The sequence below is a fragment of the Parambassis ranga genome, unplaced genomic scaffold, assembly GCF_900634625.1.
Source record: "Parambassis ranga unplaced genomic scaffold, fParRan2.1 scaffold_70_arrow_ctg1, whole genome shotgun sequence".
Taxonomy (NCBI): domain Eukaryota; kingdom Metazoa; phylum Chordata; class Actinopteri; family Ambassidae; genus Parambassis; species Parambassis ranga.
This window is the reverse complement of record NW_021144812.1, coordinates 143,151-160,800: the sequence shown is the minus strand read 5'-3', so window position 1 is coordinate 160,800 and position 17,650 is coordinate 143,151. Positions and strand designations below refer to the sequence as shown.

At 49.9% G+C, this 17,650-nt stretch overlaps 3 protein-coding genes across 4 annotated transcripts in view; 2 read left to right on the top strand and 1 right to left on the bottom strand.

Moving 5' to 3' along the window:
* LOC114431361 (serrate RNA effector molecule homolog) overlaps window positions 1-2,499 on the top strand; it is a 6,882-nt gene extending 4,383 nt beyond the window's left edge. The window contains exons 13-21 of the mRNA XM_028398981.1: window positions 238-402; window positions 482-646; window positions 809-962; window positions 1,055-1,167; window positions 1,491-1,571; window positions 1,648-1,798; window positions 1,873-1,974; window positions 2,043-2,154; window positions 2,226-2,499. Of these exons, the coding sequence (XP_028254782.1) occupies window positions 238-402; window positions 482-646; window positions 809-962; window positions 1,055-1,167; window positions 1,491-1,571; window positions 1,648-1,798; window positions 1,873-1,974; window positions 2,043-2,154; window positions 2,226-2,301 (1,119 nt within the window). The 3' untranslated portion in view covers window positions 2,302-2,499. The remainder of the gene's footprint in view (window positions 1-237; window positions 403-481; window positions 647-808; window positions 963-1,054; window positions 1,168-1,490; window positions 1,572-1,647; window positions 1,799-1,872; window positions 1,975-2,042; window positions 2,155-2,225) is intronic.
* A 1,922-nt stretch (window positions 2,500-4,421) lies between these two features.
* Window positions 4,422-13,787, top strand: LOC114431365 (zinc finger protein 239-like). Of its 2 annotated transcripts, XR_003670075.1 has the most exons (3): window positions 4,422-4,816; window positions 5,802-7,117; window positions 13,735-13,787. XR_003670075.1 is itself a non-coding variant. In XM_028398986.1 (2 exons), the coding sequence occupies exons 1-2, from the start codon at window positions 4,733-4,735 to the stop codon at window positions 6,810-6,812; spliced, it is 1,095 nt and encodes a 364-aa protein (XP_028254787.1). In that variant the 5' UTR covers window positions 4,422-4,732; the 3' UTR covers window positions 6,813-7,256. The 2 variants fall into 2 exon arrangements, 1 of the variants encoding a protein (XP_028254787.1); XM_028398986.1 differs by lacking the exon at window positions 13,735-13,787 and having other exon boundaries at window positions 5,802-7,256.
* Window positions 9,174-17,389, bottom strand: LOC114431364 (programmed cell death 1 ligand 1-like). The gene is made up of 6 exons (XM_028398985.1): window positions 17,218-17,389; window positions 16,117-16,452; window positions 15,686-16,024; window positions 15,374-15,481; window positions 9,822-10,160; window positions 9,174-9,672 (listed from the first exon to the last, which is right to left on the bottom strand). The coding sequence occupies exons 1-6, from the start codon at window positions 17,252-17,254 to the stop codon at window positions 9,581-9,583; spliced, it is 1,251 nt and encodes a 416-aa protein (XP_028254786.1). The 5' UTR covers window positions 17,255-17,389; the 3' UTR covers window positions 9,174-9,580.
* Window positions 17,390-17,650: the final 261 nt, after the last annotated feature.

The following is a 17,650-nucleotide window of genomic DNA, read 5'->3' as shown; positions in this document are numbered from 1 at the left end:
CATGCCTCCACTCTCTCATGTGTCCCCTCTCTCATGCGTCCCCTCTCTCATGCCTCCACTCTTTCATACGTCCCCTCTCTCATGCCTCCACTCTCTCAAGCGTCCCCTCTCATGTGTCCCCTCTTTCATACGTCCCCTCTCTCAAGCGTCCCCTCTCTCATACGTCCCCTCTCTCATGCGTCCCCTCTCATACGTCCCCTCTCTCATGCGTCCCCTCTCATGTGTCCCCTCTCTCAGCTCAGAGACTGTGAACTGGCTCCGGTGGTGAACAGAGATCTGTGCAGACGTGTTCGTGCCGTTAACGGTCTGACTCACCACAAACCCGTGGTGAGGAACGACATCCGCCTGTCCGCCCGACTCATCCACAGCCTGGACCAAAGGGGGGAGCTGTGGACCGGACAGGTACCAGACACACACACGTACTGACTGATGAAGATACACGCGTCCTCAGAGGAGGAGGTAACGATGTGTGTGTGTGCAGATGGAAACCAACCCCGTCCTGAAGAACATCACAGATTACCTGATCGAGGAGGTGAGTGCTGAGGAGGAGGAGCTAACGGGAGCCTCTGTGGGAAACGGCGAGGAAGCAGGAGACGCCAGAGACTCCTCTGAGGTGACCGTGGAGACAGACGACAAGCTGCTGAAGGTGGGAGGGGCCTGTGGCTGTTTGTACACTCTGTGTGTGTGTGTTGTAATGTGTGTGTGTTGTAATGCGTGTGTGTGTTGTAATGTTTGTGTGTGTTGTAATGTGTGTTGTAATGTTTGTGTGTGTTGTAATGTGTGTTATAATGTGTGTGTGTGTGTGCAGGTGCTGGACAGGCTGCTGCTCTACCTGCGTCTGGTCCACTCTGTAGATTATTATAACTTCTGTGAGTACCCTGCTGAGGACGAGATGCCCCACCGCTGTGGACTCATCCACGTACGAGGACCCCTACCTGTGGCCAAGATCACTGCGACTGAGGGTCAGCACACACACACACACACACACACACACTGGATTACTGACAGGTTCAAATGGCGGCGATGATGTAATGAGCTGTGCTCTGATTGGCAGTGAGCGAGCATCAGAGGATGTGTGAGGAGCGTCTGGCTCCTCTGCTGTCTCCCTCTGAGAGTCTCAGTGACGAAGAGGCTTCCAGACTGGGAAAGAAGGAGCCTGAACAGGAGGTACGTCTGTCTGTCCAGCAGTCCTCTGCCTGTCTCTGTCCTCTGCCTGTCTGTCTGTCTGTCTCTGTCCTCTGCCTGTCTGTCTGTCTGTCCAGCAGTCCTCTGCCTGTCTCTGTCCTCTGCCTGTCTGTCTGTCTGTACAGCAGTCCTCTGCCTGTCTGTCTGTCCGTCCGTCCTCTGCCTGTCCTCTGTCTGTCTGTCCATCCGTCCTCTGTCTGCCTGCCTGTCCTCTGCCTGTCCTCTGCCTGCCTGCCTGTCTGTCCATCCGTCCTCTGCCTGCCTGTCCTCTGCCTGCCTGTCTCTAACGCCTACTGTCCACCCAGGTGGAGAAGTTCCTGTCAGCCAACACTCAGGAGCTCAGCAAAGACAAGTGGCTGTGTCCTCTGAGTGGGAAGAAGTTTAAGGTTCGTCCAGCTGTCCGTGTGTCTGTGTCCAGAGTGTCCTGTTGCCGTAGTAACAGTCCTTGTCTCTGTTGTCCAGGCCCCGGAGTTTGTGCGCAAACACATCCTGAACAAACATGGTGACAAGGTCACCGCCGTCAGACAGGAAGTGGAATTTTTTAACCACTTCCTGCTGGATGCCAAAAGACCCGCTGTACCTGAGAACAAGCCCCTCCCACCGCCAGCACAAGGTTTGACCCCTCCCCTTAACCTGTGTCCTTTTAAAAGATGTTCTGGAGACACTGACCTCTTCTCTCTCTGTCAGTCACTCCACCTGGCATGCCGGGCTTTCCTGGACAGTCACCGCAGCAGCAAAGCCTTCTGGGATATCCTCCAGGAGTCAGACCTCCCATGCCCGCCTTCCCCGGTACGGCACGCTCGCTCTGTACCAGCTGACCGGCCGTTCACGTTTTAATGTGTGTGCATGTGTTTCAGGTGGTGGACCCCACCACCCTGGCGGCCAGTTTGGGGCGGGGCGTGGTAACTACGACAACATGCGTGGTCATTTAGGCGGCGGCGGGTTTTCTGGGAAACAGCGCAACAGCAGGTAGAGCAGCGAGAGAGCGCTGACAGCACGGCAGTGACGACAACATTAACGAGCTCTGTGTGTGTGTGCAGGGGCATGCGAGGGGACCCGCGGTCCATCATCGAGTACAGAGACCTGGACGCCCCCGATGACCTGGACTTCTTCTGAGAACCATGGATGATTTTCTTTTCTTATTTTTTTTTATCCCGTGATTTATATCTTTTGTGTGTGTGTGTGTGTGTGTGTGTGTGTGTGTGTGTGTGTGTGTGTGTGTGTGTGTGTGTGTGTGTGTGTCAACAGGACCAATGTTTCTGTCAGTTATCAGTGATGATGATCAGATTTTTCCAATAAAAGCTCGTACAGGAAGTGCTCCTGGTTCTCCTCTGTGCTCCTGGTTCTCCTGGTTCTCCTCTTTCCTCCTGGTTCTCCTCTGTCCTCCTGGTTCTCCTCTATGCTCATGGTTCTCCTGGTTCTCCTCTGTGCTCATGGTTCTCCTGGTTCTCCTCTGTCCTCCTGGTTCTCCTCTGTGCTCATGGTCCTCCTGGTTCTCCTCTGTGCTCCTGGTTCTCCTCTGTGCTCATGGTCCTCCTGGTTCTCCTCTGTGCTCCTGGTTCTCCTCTGTGCTCATGGTTCTCCTCTGTGCTCATGGTCCTCCTGGTTCTCCTCTGTGCTCCTGGTTCTCCTCTGTGCTCATGGTTCTCCTCTGTGCTCATGGTCCTCCTGGTTCTCCTCTGTGCTCATGGTTCTCCTGGTTCTCTGTCCTCCTGGTTCTCCTCTGTGCTCATGGTTCTCCTCTGTGCTCCTGGTTCTCCTCTGTGCTCATGGTCCTCCTGGTTCTCCTCTGTCCTCATGGTTCTCCTCTGTGCTCATGGTTCTCCTGGTTCTCCTCTGTGCTCCTGGTTCTCCTCTGTCCTCCTGGTCCTTCATGTGGTCCTGGTCCTTCTGTGGGTTCTGGCCTCTGTCTGTGATGTTTCAGGGGTTGACAGTGTTAGAGCCAACACCTGGTCAGTTTACCAGGAACAGACTGAGGTCTGGTTCTATAAGGATCAGTGATGTCACTAGGAGCCACTTCCCAGCATCCTCCACTCTGGTTGGACCCATCAGCCAGCAGCAGCAGAGCCCCTGTAGAGGTAAATGTGAAGACTCCGGCGGCCATGGAGGGAGGACCTCCTGTCCCCATCAGTTCTGATCTGAACGGACCAATCAGGAGCCATTAGCCCATGTGAGGAGTCCTATCTGTGTGTGTACAGAGATACACATCAGAAAAAGAACGAGTGTTTCCTGAGGTGAGCTGTCGCTGGTTCCGTCGGGTTCTGTCTGGACGCTCTCATTCATCCAGGTCCTGGTCATTTCCAAGAGTTCAAATCCAGGCAGCTTCTGAAGAAGCCGCTCGGGGGGCGGTCTTCAAAACAATCCTCGAGTCCAGCTGGCTCAATTTAAGTCAGGATGCAGCAGGTCCCTGCTAGTCCGTCTGGTTCTGGTTCTGCTGGTGTTTTATGGGTTAAATCAGCTCGAGCACATCCGTTTATTAAGATCTGTTTATTAACCGTTTATTAAGATTACGATCTGTTTATTATCCGTTTATTAAGATTAAGATCTGTTTATTATCCGTTTATTAAGATTAAGATCTGTTTATTATCCGTTTATTAAGATTAAGATCTGTTTATTATCCGTTTATTAAGATTAAGATCTGTTTATTATCCGTTTATTAAGATTAAGATCTGTTTGACACGTATCAACCTCAAATTCAACAGCACATACCCAAACACTCATGTGTGTCTGTGTGTGTGTGTCTCCGTGTGTATGTGTCTGTGTGTGTGTGTGTGTGTCTGTGTGTATATGTGTCTCTGTATGTGTGTGTCTGTGTGTGTGTCTATGTGTGTGTGTGTGTGTGTGTCTCCGTGTGTATATGTGTCTCTGTGTGTGTGTGTGTCTGTGTGTATATGTGTCTCTGTGTGTGTGTCTATGTGTGTGTGTGTCTGTGTCTCTGTGTGCGTGTGTGTGTGTGTGTGTCTCTGTATGTGTGCGTGTGTGTGTGTCTCTGTATGTGTGTGTATGTGTATGTCTGTGTGTATATGTGTGTCTCTGTGTGTGTGTCTGTGTGTGTGTGTGTGTGTCTCTGTGTGTCTGTGTGTGTGTGTCTCTGTATGTGTGTGTGTGTCTCTGTATGTGTGTGTGTGTGTCTCTCTATGTGTGTGTGTGTGTCTCTGTATGTGTGTGTGTGTCTCTGTGTGTGTTGAACACATGTTTCCGTGTCCTTGACCAGGGGGCGTGGCCTGGCTGCTGCCTGCGTGTCTCTTAGCTTGTTCGTGTTTGATTTTCAGCGCAGCAGTAAAGTCACGTGTGCTTGTGACGTGTTTTCCTGGTACGTCGGTCTGAACACTCTCGGGACGCTGTGATGAGGCGGGTTCAGTTTGGACCGGGTCGCTCAGCTCTGGACACGCTGCAGCTGGACACCCTGCCGCTGACTCTCCATAAAAGTGCAGTTTTTGGTCAAAGGCGACAAATCAGCGCGCTGCTGACGTCATTTAGAGACGGTTAAAACAGCCAATAGCTGCTTTCCTTACTGAGGAGTTTGGAGCTCTGACATCAGACGGACATGGAGCAGCGCAGCACCGAGCCCGAACAGAACCCCACCGACACGGAGAGAGCGGGTTCTGACCGCGGTCCGTCCAAACAGCAGGTCTGTGCTGAGCTCTGACACACACACAGACACACACAGAGACACACACACACACACAGAGACACATAGACACACACACACACAGAGACACACAGGCACACACACAGAGACAGAGACACACACAGACACACACACATAGAGACACAGAGACACACACACAGACACACACACATAGACATAGACACACACACATAGACACACAGAGACACACACACAGAGACACCGACACTGACACTGTGTGTGTGTCTCTGTGTCTCTCTGTGTGTGTCTCTGTGTGTCTGTGTGTGTCTCTCTGTGTGTGTCTGTGTGTGTGTCTCTGTGTGTCTGTGTGTTCCTGAGTCTGGAAGCTGATTGTGTCTTCGTGCTCAGCACATGGTTTCCATTTCCTGATACTCTGTTCTTGTTTCCCCCACGTAGCGGGGTCAGATGAGGACACAGTCATTAGTCTCGCTCCGGTCCTACGACCCCCCCCCCAGGTCCTGGAATACAGAGTTGGACATAAGCATGTGTTCTCAACAGTATCACCCTAATCTGACCTAATAATGTGTTAGTGTGGTTTCATTGTCCATCAGACAGACACAGGGACAGGGAGGACCTATCAACATGAATGTAATGAACAACAAACACACAACCGTCCTGTTCCCTGCAGCCTGATGTTCATCCATGATGAAGATGACTTGCTACCCTGTACTTCCTGTCCTTGGGTCAGGCCAAGAGGGGCTGGCTTATTTCAAAGTCAGGGCAGCAGCTGCTCAGTCCGAGACAGGAGGAGGTGAGGTCAGGCTAACAGCCAGCTGCAGCTCATGTCCTCGCTGTCTCACAACAAGTTTTAACAAGAGAAGAAGCAGACAGGAAGTAAAGGTGGAGGTAGACGCCTCGGTCTGTGGACGCTGTGACCCACAGCCCTGGAGTAGATATCAGCACTGCTGTAGCATTAAGTGTGCAACAGTAGCAGTGACCTAACCGTCCCTGTCTGTTACCACAGAAACATGGAGGCAGAGGCAGACCGCGAAGTGAGGACTGTGGGAAAACCTTCTCCACATCATCACACCTGAAGCGCCACCAGGTCCTTCACACGGACCAGAAACCGCACGGCTGCAACCAGTGTGGGAAACGCTTTTCCAGGGCTGATAATCTGAAGGACCACCGACTCCGCCACCTAGGACAGAGCCGCCACATCTGCGACCAGTGTGGGAACTCCTTCAGCACATCACAGACCCTCAAGAGGCACCTGTTCCTTCACACAGGAGAGAAACCGCACATCTGCGACCAGTGTGGGAAGAGTTTTGCCAAAAAGCATTTGCTGACTGTTCGTAAGCAGACTCACAGTCAGCAGACGTTTTCATGTGAGGTGTGTGGGAAGACCTTCAGCAGGACCCGGACCCTGAAAGAACACATGCAGGTTCATACTGAAGACAAACAGATCAGGTGCCATCTGTGCGGTCAGACCCTCACTCGACTAAGTTCCCTCAGAAAACATATGCGGATTCACACCAGAGAGAAGCCGTACAGCTGTGACCTGTGTGGGTGGAGATTTGGGCAGAAATATACCCTGGACCAACACCAGAGAATTCACACTGGGGAAAGACCATACACGTGTGACCAGTGTGGGAAAGGTTTCAGTGCTAATACTGGTCTGGTGCTTCACAGACGGATTCACACAGGAGAGAGACCGTACGAGTGCAGACACTGTGGGAAGTCCTTCAGCTCTCAAACGTCTCTCCTGTGCCACCAGAGAACCCACACAGGGGAGAGGCCGTACTGGTGTGAGGACTGTGGGAAAACCTTCAGGTCTGCAGGCGAGCTCGGAACCCATCGCAGAATCCACACAGGGGAGAGGCCGTACTGGTGTGAGGACTGTGGGAAAACCTTCAAGTCTGCAAGTGAGCTCGGAACCCATCAGAGACGTCATCCAAAGAAAAAGTGTCCAGCTGTGAGCAGAGAGGAAGCCCAGACACATGAAGAGGATCCAGCATGCAGCAGGACACGTGACTGACTGTGAGGGACTCCCCGACTAAAGAAAACACAGTGAGGGACAAACGGGATCTTTAGTCTGAGACGGGTCCAGTCAGACCTGCTAACAAAGAGTAAACATGACGTGAGCGGTGCTGCTGAAGGACCCACTGGATCCAGCATGTGTGCACAGACCCTTATCTGGATCACTGCCCCGCCCACTGTGGACGGAGCCTGCTGTGTTTTGGAGAGTGTCGCCACCCTGGAGGAGAGCAGGAGGAGTGTGTTCTCCTATAATCCAAAGCTAACGTGTGTCAGCGTGTGTGAGGGTTTTTCACATCACTGCAGGTTTTAACCACGTTTATGTATCCATCATTACTGTGTGTTGATCCTGTATGTTACTGATACATATGATCGCTGCTTATGCTGTAGTAGAAAGCAGCGATCACCCATCAGAGCTATAAAAGTGACCATAAATAATAATGAACCATGAAATATGAAGCTTTATTTGATGAAATAACCTTTATGTGTGAAGCAGGTCAAACTGTCACCAAGTTCTTTACGGATAATGAAAGCTGAAACACAAACATATGATATACATGATGTAACCGGCTCAATAAAAGCAGACAAACTTAGAAGACTTAGGGTCCTGGGCTGGTGAGGTTTTGAAAAACCGCTCTGATCTCAGTGTGGTTGTTCCAAAGAGTCAGGGCCCCTGTAGAAAGGCCTGGTCCCCCTTGTACGTGATGAAGGATGCTGCAGGTGTTGAATGGTCGTTGGGTTTCTGCCCTCAGAAGCATCCATGGTCACATGATGTGACTGAGCGACTGGTCGTGGTATCTGTGGTGTTATTGTTGTGTATCTGTGGTGTTGTTGTTGTGTATCTGTGGTGTTATTGTTGTGTATCTGTGGTGTTATTGTTGTGTATCTGTGGTGTTGTTGTTGTGTATCTGTGGTGTTGTTGTTGTGTATCTGTGGTGTTATTGTTGTGTATCTGTGGTGTTGTTGTTGTGTATCTGTGGTGTTATTGTTGTGTATCTGTGTGTGTTGTTGTTGTGTATCTGTGGTGTTGTTGTTGTGTATCTGTTGTGTTATTGTTGTTGTGTATCTGTTGTGTTATTGTTGTTGTGTATCTGTGGTGTTATTGTTGTGTATCTGTGTGTGTTATTGTTGTGTATCTGTGGTGTTATTGTTGTGTATCTGTGTGTGTTGTTGTGTATCTGTGTGTGTTGTTGTTGTGTATCTGTGGTGTTGTTGTTGTGTATCTGTTGTGTTGTTGTTATGTATCTGTTGTGTTGTTGTTATGTATCTGTTGTGTTGTTGTTATGTATCTGTTGTGTTATTGTTGTTGTTGTGTATCTGTTGTGTTGTTGTTGTGTATCTGTTGTGTTGTTGTTGTTGTTGTGTATCTGTTGTGGTGTTGTTGTGTATCTGTTGTGTTATTGTTGTTGTTGTGTATCTGTTGTGTTGTTGTTGTCTCCTCTTGGGGATCGGTGAAGCATCAATCCGTCTGCAGTGCGATGTCAGTGTGTTATGTTGTGTAGAAGAACAGTGTTCATGTACTGATCGGTTGGGTTCCCAGCATGCTTTTCTTGGTTCTTCCCAGAACTAAGGAGGTGTTTAGTTCCAGAGTGGAAGAGCCAGATCAGAAGGACCTGGGTTGTCCTCAGTTGAACTGGCTATGTACGCAGAAACAAGTCAGGATGATAGGAAGCAGATGTGGGAATGAACACAATGCCAGAACTAGTTGCCAAACTTGGACACCCTCTTTAGCACACACACACACGCACAAAGACACAGGCAGGCTTGGATAAAAAAGATCTTCAGTTTGAGGTTCGGGGGCTTTCATCTGAAATTGCTGGCTGATACGTGTCAACAATTGATCTAGATAAGATAAGATAAGATAAGATAAGATAAGATAAGATAAGATAAGATGACTTTATTAATCCCGAAGGAAATTCTTGTGCCAGAGGTATCAAGTCACATTAAATGCAGTTAAGTACAGAGTATAAGTGTCACTATAATCCAAAAAAAGAGTACAGTACGCAGTATGAGCACAATATATGATACATGGATACAAATATGGAGATGTAAGGTGCTAAGTAAACATGATAAAGACCAGTGGAGGGAATGACAGTGATGCCTGACATGATTATCTAGCGCTTCTCCCTACAGAAAGGGGAGGAGTTATACAGTCTGATGGCCTCTGGCAGGAAGGACCTCCTGTGGCGTTCTGTGCTGCTCCTCGTAGTCTCAGTCTACCGCTGAATGTGCTCCTGTAGGACAGCAGTGTGTCCTGCAGGGGGTGAGACGTGTTGTTACGAATACTGAGGAGTTTCCTCAGCATCCTCCTCTCCGTCACCTCCACCACAGACTCCAGCTCCACTCCCAGCACTGAGCCAGCCTTCCTAATGAGCTTGTTGAGTCTGTTGGTGTCGGCCGTCTTCATCCTGCTGCCCCAGCACACTACAGCGTAGAAGATGACGCTGGAGACCACCGAGTGGTAAAACAAAATCTGAATAAATCCCGCTGACTCCTGACTCCTGACTTTTTGTTCGGCTCTAATTGTCAACTGCACTGGTCATGTTGCACTGAATCAGTCTCCATGGTAACGGTAAGGTGATGCTGCATCAGGGCAGGACTCCTCCAGGACGACAGCTACATCAGGTGTGCTATCAGGGAGTGACGAGGTGTCAGAACGAACCTGCTTATTATTCTGAATCATCAGAATATGGAGACATCATCCTAACCCCACGTTGTCTCCTGTCCACCCAGAGTGACCCCTGATGGGGGGGGGTGTCATAAAGTCAATCAACCTGATTGATCAGCCATCAGAGGAGTTGGATCAATAGAGCTACTTCTGATGCTGATGTCCGCTGATTGATCCTGGACATGAACTCTGCCTGCAGAGGAGACAAACACAGAGACAGGAGACAGACAGTGACAGTGAGTGATCTCTCCCTCTGTGAACCCCACACCAGTATGGTCCTGCTGTGATTGGCTGATACAGGCCGCCTTCCTCTGACCTCTGACCTGTATCTGCAGCACTGACCTCTGACTTTGAGCTTCACTTGTTTCTTCATCCACATGCGTCCCTCCCTGTAGACGGTGCAGGTGTAGATCTGGTTGTCTTGATATGTGGGCCGTCTCAGGGTCAGACTGAGGTCTCCAGTCCTCAGCAGGTCTTCATTCATCTCTGTTCTGTTTCTGTAAACCCGGTCCTGGTCAGAGCCGTTCTTATACACATGGACCTTTCTACTAAAACTGTCCTTCCAGTCCACTCTCCAGGACTGGACTCCAGTCCAGTCTTCAGTGTCTCCAGGCAGGCCAGCGGTGGTTTTAAATGGCAGCTGGACAGACTCCACCCCTGAGTCTACCTCCACCTGGGGGACTGAGAGATCAGACTGATGTGAATCCTTCAGCAATGACATAATAAACAATCACAGAAATGATGTAGTTAGGTCCAGAAGTGTTTTGCTCCGCTGAGCTCCCAGATAGGGGGTGACTGCTGATTCCAGCCTAGGTCTCTGTGTGTGTGCTGACCTCTGACCTGTGACCTGTATCTGCAGCACTGACCTCTGACCTGTGACCTGTATCTGCAGCACTGACCTCTGACCTGTGACCTGTATCTGCAGCACTGACCTCTGACCTGTATCTGCAGCACTGACCTCTGACCTCTGACCTGTATCTGCAGCACTGACCTCTGACCTGTGACCTGTATCTGCAGCACTGACCTCTGACCTGTGACCTGTATCTGCAGCACTGACCTCTGACCTGTGACCTGTATCTGCAGCACTGACCTCTGACCTGTGACCTGTATCTGCAGCACTGACCTCTGACCTGTGACCTGTATCTGCAGCACTGACCTCTGACCTGTGACCTGTATCTGCAGCACTGACCTCTGACGTTAAGCTTCACTTGTTCTCTCATCAGGATCTTTCCGTCCCTGCTGTAGACGGTGCAGGTGTAGATGTGGTTGTCCCAGTATGTGGGGTGTTTCAGGGTCAGACTGAGGTCTCCAGTCCTCAGCAGGTCTTCATTCATCTCTGTTCTGTTTCTGTAAAAGCTGAACTGGTCTTCAGGTCGGTCAGAGCCGTCCTCATACAGGTGGACTGTCCTGTCTGCACTGTCCCTCCACTCCACCTTAGTGTCTTCAGGCAGGGCAGCTGTGGTTCTACAGGGCAGCTGCACACGGCTCTTGCCCTGCTCCACCTCCACCTGGGGGACTGAGAGACAACACAGACCAACATGAGCTGCACAGACAGCAGCACCGAGCATGTTCTGTGACTTTATGAAATATTAGCAGTGAAAACATGTTGGACTGGTTCCAGTCTGAAATATGTCCCATGGATCCATTGGACAGAGACACAGCTGTCTGATCAGTGTAGAGAAAGTGAGTCCTCCTGTAGGTGGACCTGGTTATTTATTGTGATCTGATAATAATTCACTGACCTTTTGTCTGTCACAGTTTCAGCTAATGAATCTGCAGTAATGATGATTAGTGTGAGTCCCTGTATGGACATTAGGCATTTGCTGATGTCTGCTGACCTCTGACCTGTACCCAGAGCACTGACCTCTGACCTGTACCCACAGCACTGACCTGTGACCTGTACCCACAGCACTGACCTCTGACCTGTACCCAGAGCACTGACCTCTGACCTGTACCCACAGCACTGACCTCTGACCTGTACCCACAGCACTGACCTCTGACCTGTACCCACAGCACTGACCTCTGACCTGTCAGAGTTGGGGTACCAACTTAAATGTTACTCCTGCAGAGCTGGACCGCTTTGTCAACAACACTGCAGACACACTACACTCAGTCTTAAACAGGGTTGCTCCACTGAAGAAGAAGAAAACTACAAACCAGAAGAGGCTAGCTCCGTGGTACAACTCAAACATCCGATCACTGAAACGGATTACACGTAGGATGGAGAGGATGTGGCAGTCCTCTAAATCAGATGACTCCCGGAGGATCTGGAGAGACAGTCTGCTGACGTATAAGAAGGCCCTTCGTAAAGCCAGGACAGCCTACTATTCATCACTAATAGAAGAAAACAAGAACAACCCGCGCTTTCTCTTTAACGCCGTGGCCAGGCTGACAAAGAGCCACAGCTCTGTGGAGCCTCGCATTCCTGCAGCTCTTAGTAGTGAAGACTTCATGAGCTTCTTCACTGATAAATCACCACTATTAGAGGACAAATCAACCACAATCTCTCTGTGACCGCTGAGGATACACCGCCACTTCTGGAAACGGATCCTGATCTAACTCTGGACTGCTTCGCGCCCATCGGCCTCCCTGAGCTGACCACCAGCATCAGCAAGTCTAAACCTACTACCTGTCTTCTGGATCCGATCCCATCACGGCTCCTCAAAGATGCTATTCCTCTGATCGGAGACTCTATATTAGGACAGATCAACTTGTCTCTGGAAACAGGATATGTACCACAGGCTTTTAAAACTGCTGTGATCATTCCGATACTTAAAAAACCTTCACTGGACCCGGACGTCCTAGGAAACTACAGACCGATCTCCAACCTCACCTTTATCTCCAAACTACTTGAAAGAGCTGTTGTAAGTCAGCTAAACGACCACCTGCGTAGGAACAGTCTGTTTGATGCTTTCCAGTCTGGTTTCAGAGCCCATCACAGCACAGAAACAGCACTGCTTAAAGTCACCAATGACCTCCTCATGGCATCGGACCGGGGTCTCGTCTCTGTACTCGTTCTACTGGATCTCAGTGCTGCCTTCGACACCGTAGACCATCGCATCCTGCTACACAGATTGGAACACGAGATCAGGATTACAGGAACAGCACTGCGCTGGTTTAAATCATATTTATCTGACAGATTTCATTTTGTTCACACTAACGATGTGTCTTCCACAGGTACAAGGGTTAACCACGGTGTTCCACAGGGTTCTGTGCTCGGACCGATCCTGTTCACCCTCTACATGCTCCCTCTAGGATACATCATCCAGAAGCACGGCATAAACTTTCATTGTTATGCTGATGATACCCAGCTGTATTTATCCATGAAGCCTGAAGAAACGGAGCCGCTAGTCAGACTACAGGCGTGTCTAAAGGACATAAAGGACTGGATGTCCTCCAACTTTTTACTATTAAACTCGGACAAGACTGAGGTCATTGTTTTTGGACCGAAACATCTCAGAACTAGTTTATCAGATAATACTTTCTCCCTGGATGGAATTACTCTGGCCTCCAGTACGACTGTGAGGAACCTTGGAGTCATCTTTGACCAAGACATGTCGTTTGTCTCTCATATTAAGCAGGTCTCCAGGACCGCTTTCTTTCACCTGCGTAATATTACTAAGATCAGGAGCATCCTCCCTCAGAGTGATGCTGAAAAGCTCATCCATGCTTTTGTCACTTCAAGACTGGACTACTGCAACTCTTTATTGTCAGGATGTCCACATTACACCATCAACAGTCTGCAGCTGATCCAGAACGCAGCAGCTAGAGTTCTGACAGGAAGCAGCCAAAGGGATCATATCTCTCCTGTCCTAGCGTCTCTTCACTGGCTCCCAGTGGACTCAAGAATACACTTCAAGATCCTTCTTCTAACCTACAAGGCTCTTCATGGACTTGCTCCATTGTATCTGCAGGACCTGATTGTACCATATGTTCCTAATAGGACACTCAGATCTCTGAGTGCAGGTTTACTAGTAGTTCCTAGGATTCATAGAAGTAGAATGGGAGGACGAGCTTTCAGCTATCAGGCACCGCTATTATGGAACCAGTTACCAATCTGGGTCCGAGAGGCAGACACTGCCTCCACCTTTAAGACTAGACTTAAAACTTTTCTGTTTAGTAAGGCGTACAGTTAGCCTTAGACCTAGTGTGTAGCACAGCTATGCTGCTCTAGGCCTACGTTGTCGGGGGGCACAAACATGATCCACTGAGCAGTTTCCCTCTCACCCTCTAACCTCTCCTTTTCTCTCCTTAGTCTGGCTCACACTGGTCTCAAGACCTGGATGATGACCTGCAGTCCGGCCCGTGAAGTCTCTCTTGCTCTACGTTGTCGGGGGGCACAAACACGATCCTCTGAACACCCTCTGACCTCTCCTCCACTCTCCTTAGTCTGGATCATACTGGGTAATATCGTCTCATAATCTGTGTTAACTGTCTTCCTTGTAGTTCTGTGCCTCGCTCTCGCTCTCTCTCTTTGCAGGTCTCAGACCTGCATACTGACCTGCAGTCTCTCCTGTGCTCATCGACTTCACTAGCCCCTGCTGCTCATCTTTACTATCAAATGACTATTCCTACTTATGGACCGACGATATATATAGATATCATTACAATATAATCACTGTTTCATCTTGCTGTCATGTTTGCTCTGTACTGTATCATGTTTGTATCATGTTTGCTCCTCTCTCTCTCTCTCTCTCTCTCTCTCTCTCCTTCATCCTCTCTCTCTCTCTCTCTCTCTCTCTCTCCTCTCTCTCTCTCTCCTCTCTCTCTCTCTCTCTCTCTTTCTCCTTCATCCTCTCTCTCTCTCTCTCTCTCTCTCTCCCTCATCCTCTCTGACTAGCAGCAGCACTGGTTCCCCCTTAAGCTGACGGGTCCTGCTCAAGGTTTCTTCCTCTTAAAGGGAGTGTTTCCTTGCCACAGTGCTCTTAGGGGGGTTCCTGTGAAGCGCTTTGAGACAATGTCTGATTGTAATATGCGCTATATAAATAAAACTGAATTGAATTGAATTGACCTGTACCCACAGCACTGACCTCTGACCTGTACCCAGAGCACTGACCTCTGACCTGTACCCACAGCACTGACCTGTGACCTGTACCCACAGCACTGACCTCTGACCTGTACCCACAGCACTGACCTCTGACCTCTGACCTGTACCCAGAGCACTGACCTCTGACCTGTACCCACAGCACTGACCTCTGACTTCTTCTTTGACTTTGAGATCTATTTTCTTCTCCATCAGGATGTCTCCATCTCTGTTGTAGACGGTGCAGGTGTAGATGTGGTTGTCTCTGTCTGTGGGCCGTCTCAGGGTCAGACTGAGGTCTCCAGTCCTCAGCAGGTCTTCATTCATCTGTGTTCTGTTTCTGTAAACCTGGTCCTGGTCTACAGGTCGGTCAGAGCCGTTCTTATACACATGGACCTTTCTACTAAAACTGTCCTTCCAGTCCACCTTTTCCACATTTTCAGGCAGGAAGCCTTTGGTTTTACAGGGCAGCTGGACAGACTCCACCCCTGAGTCCACCTCCACCTGGGGGACTGAGAGAATTCAGGGCATCAGCATTAACAGCAGCACTGACTCTACTTTCTAAACATGTGGCTGGTTGTAGATGTGAAGTATGATCACATCTCTGATATGAAGAGTAATGAACCAACTGCTCCATCTAGTGGTTCAGAATCGTATTACACAAGGCTGTAATCTGCAGCTAGTGGTCTAGCTACTACCAGTCTACTGGTCACACTGGTCTGATTGATCCTCACAGGGTCCAGCTCTGTCCTACCTTTACTTGTATGAGGGGGCGGAGTCAGGGCTGCTTTTATTTTGAAATCTTTGTACATTAATCACAAATTGTACAAATCAAATCATTTCGAGGACACATCACACACACTGAACATACCTTTGGTGTGGAGTCTCCACAAATACACACCAAGAACCACAATGACAACAACAGCAACAGCCAGGACTGCTGAGACAAGCGTGGTCCCCAGAGGGACAGGGTGCTGTTCTGTGGGTTAGAAACAGAATGAGCTGCGTGTGAACTCCTTCACTGCACAAACAGGATGAGCTCCATCTGATCAGGTACTGATCCCTGTGGGGACACCGACCACCTGATCTCTGCTGCAGCCTCTAATGCTGGACGTGAACTACAGCTCTCCTGTCACTGACCTTTGACCCGTATCTACATGATGCTTCTGGTTTCTGTGCTGACCTTTGACCTCCAGCCGTACGTCTGTGTGTCTTGTCTCTTCTCCATCCACAGAGATGGTGCAGGTGTAGCCGCCTCTGTCAGTAGGACCTGGTTTTCTCAGAGTCAGGCTGAAGTCTCCAGTCTGTGTAGAGTCAGGGTTCATGGACGTCCGGCCTCTGTAGGCCTGGTTCTGGTCTGTCGGTTCATCCTCTTCTTGCTGACGCTGGTGGACGGTTGAAGCCCTGAGGTCACAGCGAGTCCAGACCACTGTGGAGGGTCCAGATACAAAAGGGATGTGGCAGGGCAGCAGGACGGACTCCGCCCCCTCGTCCACCGTCACAGTGAAGTTCTGTCTGTGAACTGTGAGGACACAGAGACGGAGACATGAACCAGCTGACCTGTGTCTGCAGCACTGACCTCTGCACATGTGAGAGCAGCTGTGTGTGTCTGACCTTTGACCTGCAGCTCTACATCTGCCAGTCTTCGTTCTTTTCCAGACGCTTCGATGGTGCAGGTGTAGGTTCCACTGTCGGAGAGGCGGGGCTTCCCCAGAGTCAGGCTGAGGTCTCCAGTCCTCAGAGCATCCGTCTTCATGGATGTTCGGCCTTTGTACCCCTGGTTTTGGTCTGCTAGGTCATCACCAGCCTGGACACGCTGGTGGACGGTGGGATTAATAAAGTCATAGAGGGCCCACACCACTCTGGGGTTCTGAGGTACAGAGGAGTCCTGGCAGGGCAGCAGCACTGACTCCGCCCCCTCATACACCTCCACAGTCATGACAGAGGACGCTGTGAGGACACAGAGACAGACACAGTGAATTCTCTTTGATAGAATGTCCTCACGTCTTTCAGCAGAAGACTTCCTGGTTGCTGTCTTATTACACAGAACTAAGTGTTATTATTCCTTCGCTAACGTTAATTATCTTTGATGATGTGAATAACAGCTGATGACACACTGATGACATCATAAAACCTGCTCTAACCCTCATCCAGACTCTGCAGTCCTCTGTCGATCAAAGATCTTGTATTAACAGTGAGAGCTCTCACTCCTCTGATCACTGAAGTGTGAACAAACACAAGTGATCAGCACAGAGTGGGACATCTGTGTCTGAAGATCTTTGTATCAGCTGAGTTGTGCATGCTTTTTTTTACACAGTGTATTGTGTTGTGCGTCCTGATTGATTGACAGTGGTCCACAGCCAGTCTCCTGCCTGCCGTGTCTCCTGTACAGGGCTGAAAACAGGCTTTGATCTTTGCTTTCATTTTACACTGGGCTGATTCTTCTACTGTTTGAACTCTGACAGTGTTTAAACAGAGAAGAGTGAAAGCGTCCATGCCTCTGAGAAAGGTGTGCAGGTGTGTGGTGAGGGGTTTACAGCCTTAAGAAAAACACTTTAAACCCGTCAGTGAGTGAAACAGGAAGGACGGTGTGAGCTGTAGTTCAGGTGAAGGATCAGCAGCGACTGTGGTCTCAGACAAACGGGGTGTTCTGGATCAGACCGCAGAGACCCGCTGATCAGAAAGCAGCAGTGAGGGTGAGGAAGTAGGTCTTACCGTGCAGGAGGACCACACACAGCACCAGCACCTCCATCTTCGGCAGCTCTCACCCAACCAGACCGACAGCTGCACATACAGGAAGTCTCACAGCAGAGGAAGACGCACACAAACTGACAGGACGGACCAATCACAGCCCTGCACAGTGGCAAACACTCAGAGAACTTCCTGTTCATCCAGTCTGCAGTCTGAGAGAGGGGGCGGGTCTGACCTGTCGCTATGACAACATGTTATCTTAACAGGTGTGTCTGGAGCCATCGTAGTGAGTCTTTGTGTTAGTTGTGTTGTTTATGTTAGTGAGTCATTGTGATGTTATCATGCTGCTGACATTTCTGTTCCAGGCTCACTCTGTCCACACCTGACACCAGGGTCCAGACTGACCCGAGTCCTCACAGCGTCCTCAGTGTCCTCACAGCGTCCTCAGTGTCCTCAC

What these genes read in the sequence shown, in the direction of transcription:
- LOC114431365 (XM_028398986.1), top strand. Translation starts at nt 4,733, where the DNA reads ATGGAGCAGCGCAGCACCGAGCCCGAACAGAACCCCACCGACACGGAG. An exon ending in GCGGTCCGTCCAAACAGCAG is followed by an intron (nt 4,817 to 5,801) that starts GTCTGTGCTGAG and finishes CTGTTACCACAG; the next exon opens with AAACATGGAGGCAGAGGCAG.
- LOC114431364 (XM_028398985.1), bottom strand. Translation starts at nt 17,254, where the DNA reads ATGGAGGTGCTGGTGCTGTGTGTGGTCCTCCTGCACG. An exon ending in GTGTGTGGTCCTCCTGCACG is followed by an intron (nt 16,453 to 17,217) that starts GTAAGACCTACT and finishes GTGTCCTCACAG; the next exon opens with CGTCCTCTGTCATGACTGTG. An exon ending in GTGGAGACTCCACACCAAAG is followed by an intron (nt 10,161 to 15,373) that starts GTATGTTCAGTG and finishes CTGATCTCTCAG; the next exon opens with TCCCCCAGGTGGAGGTAGAC.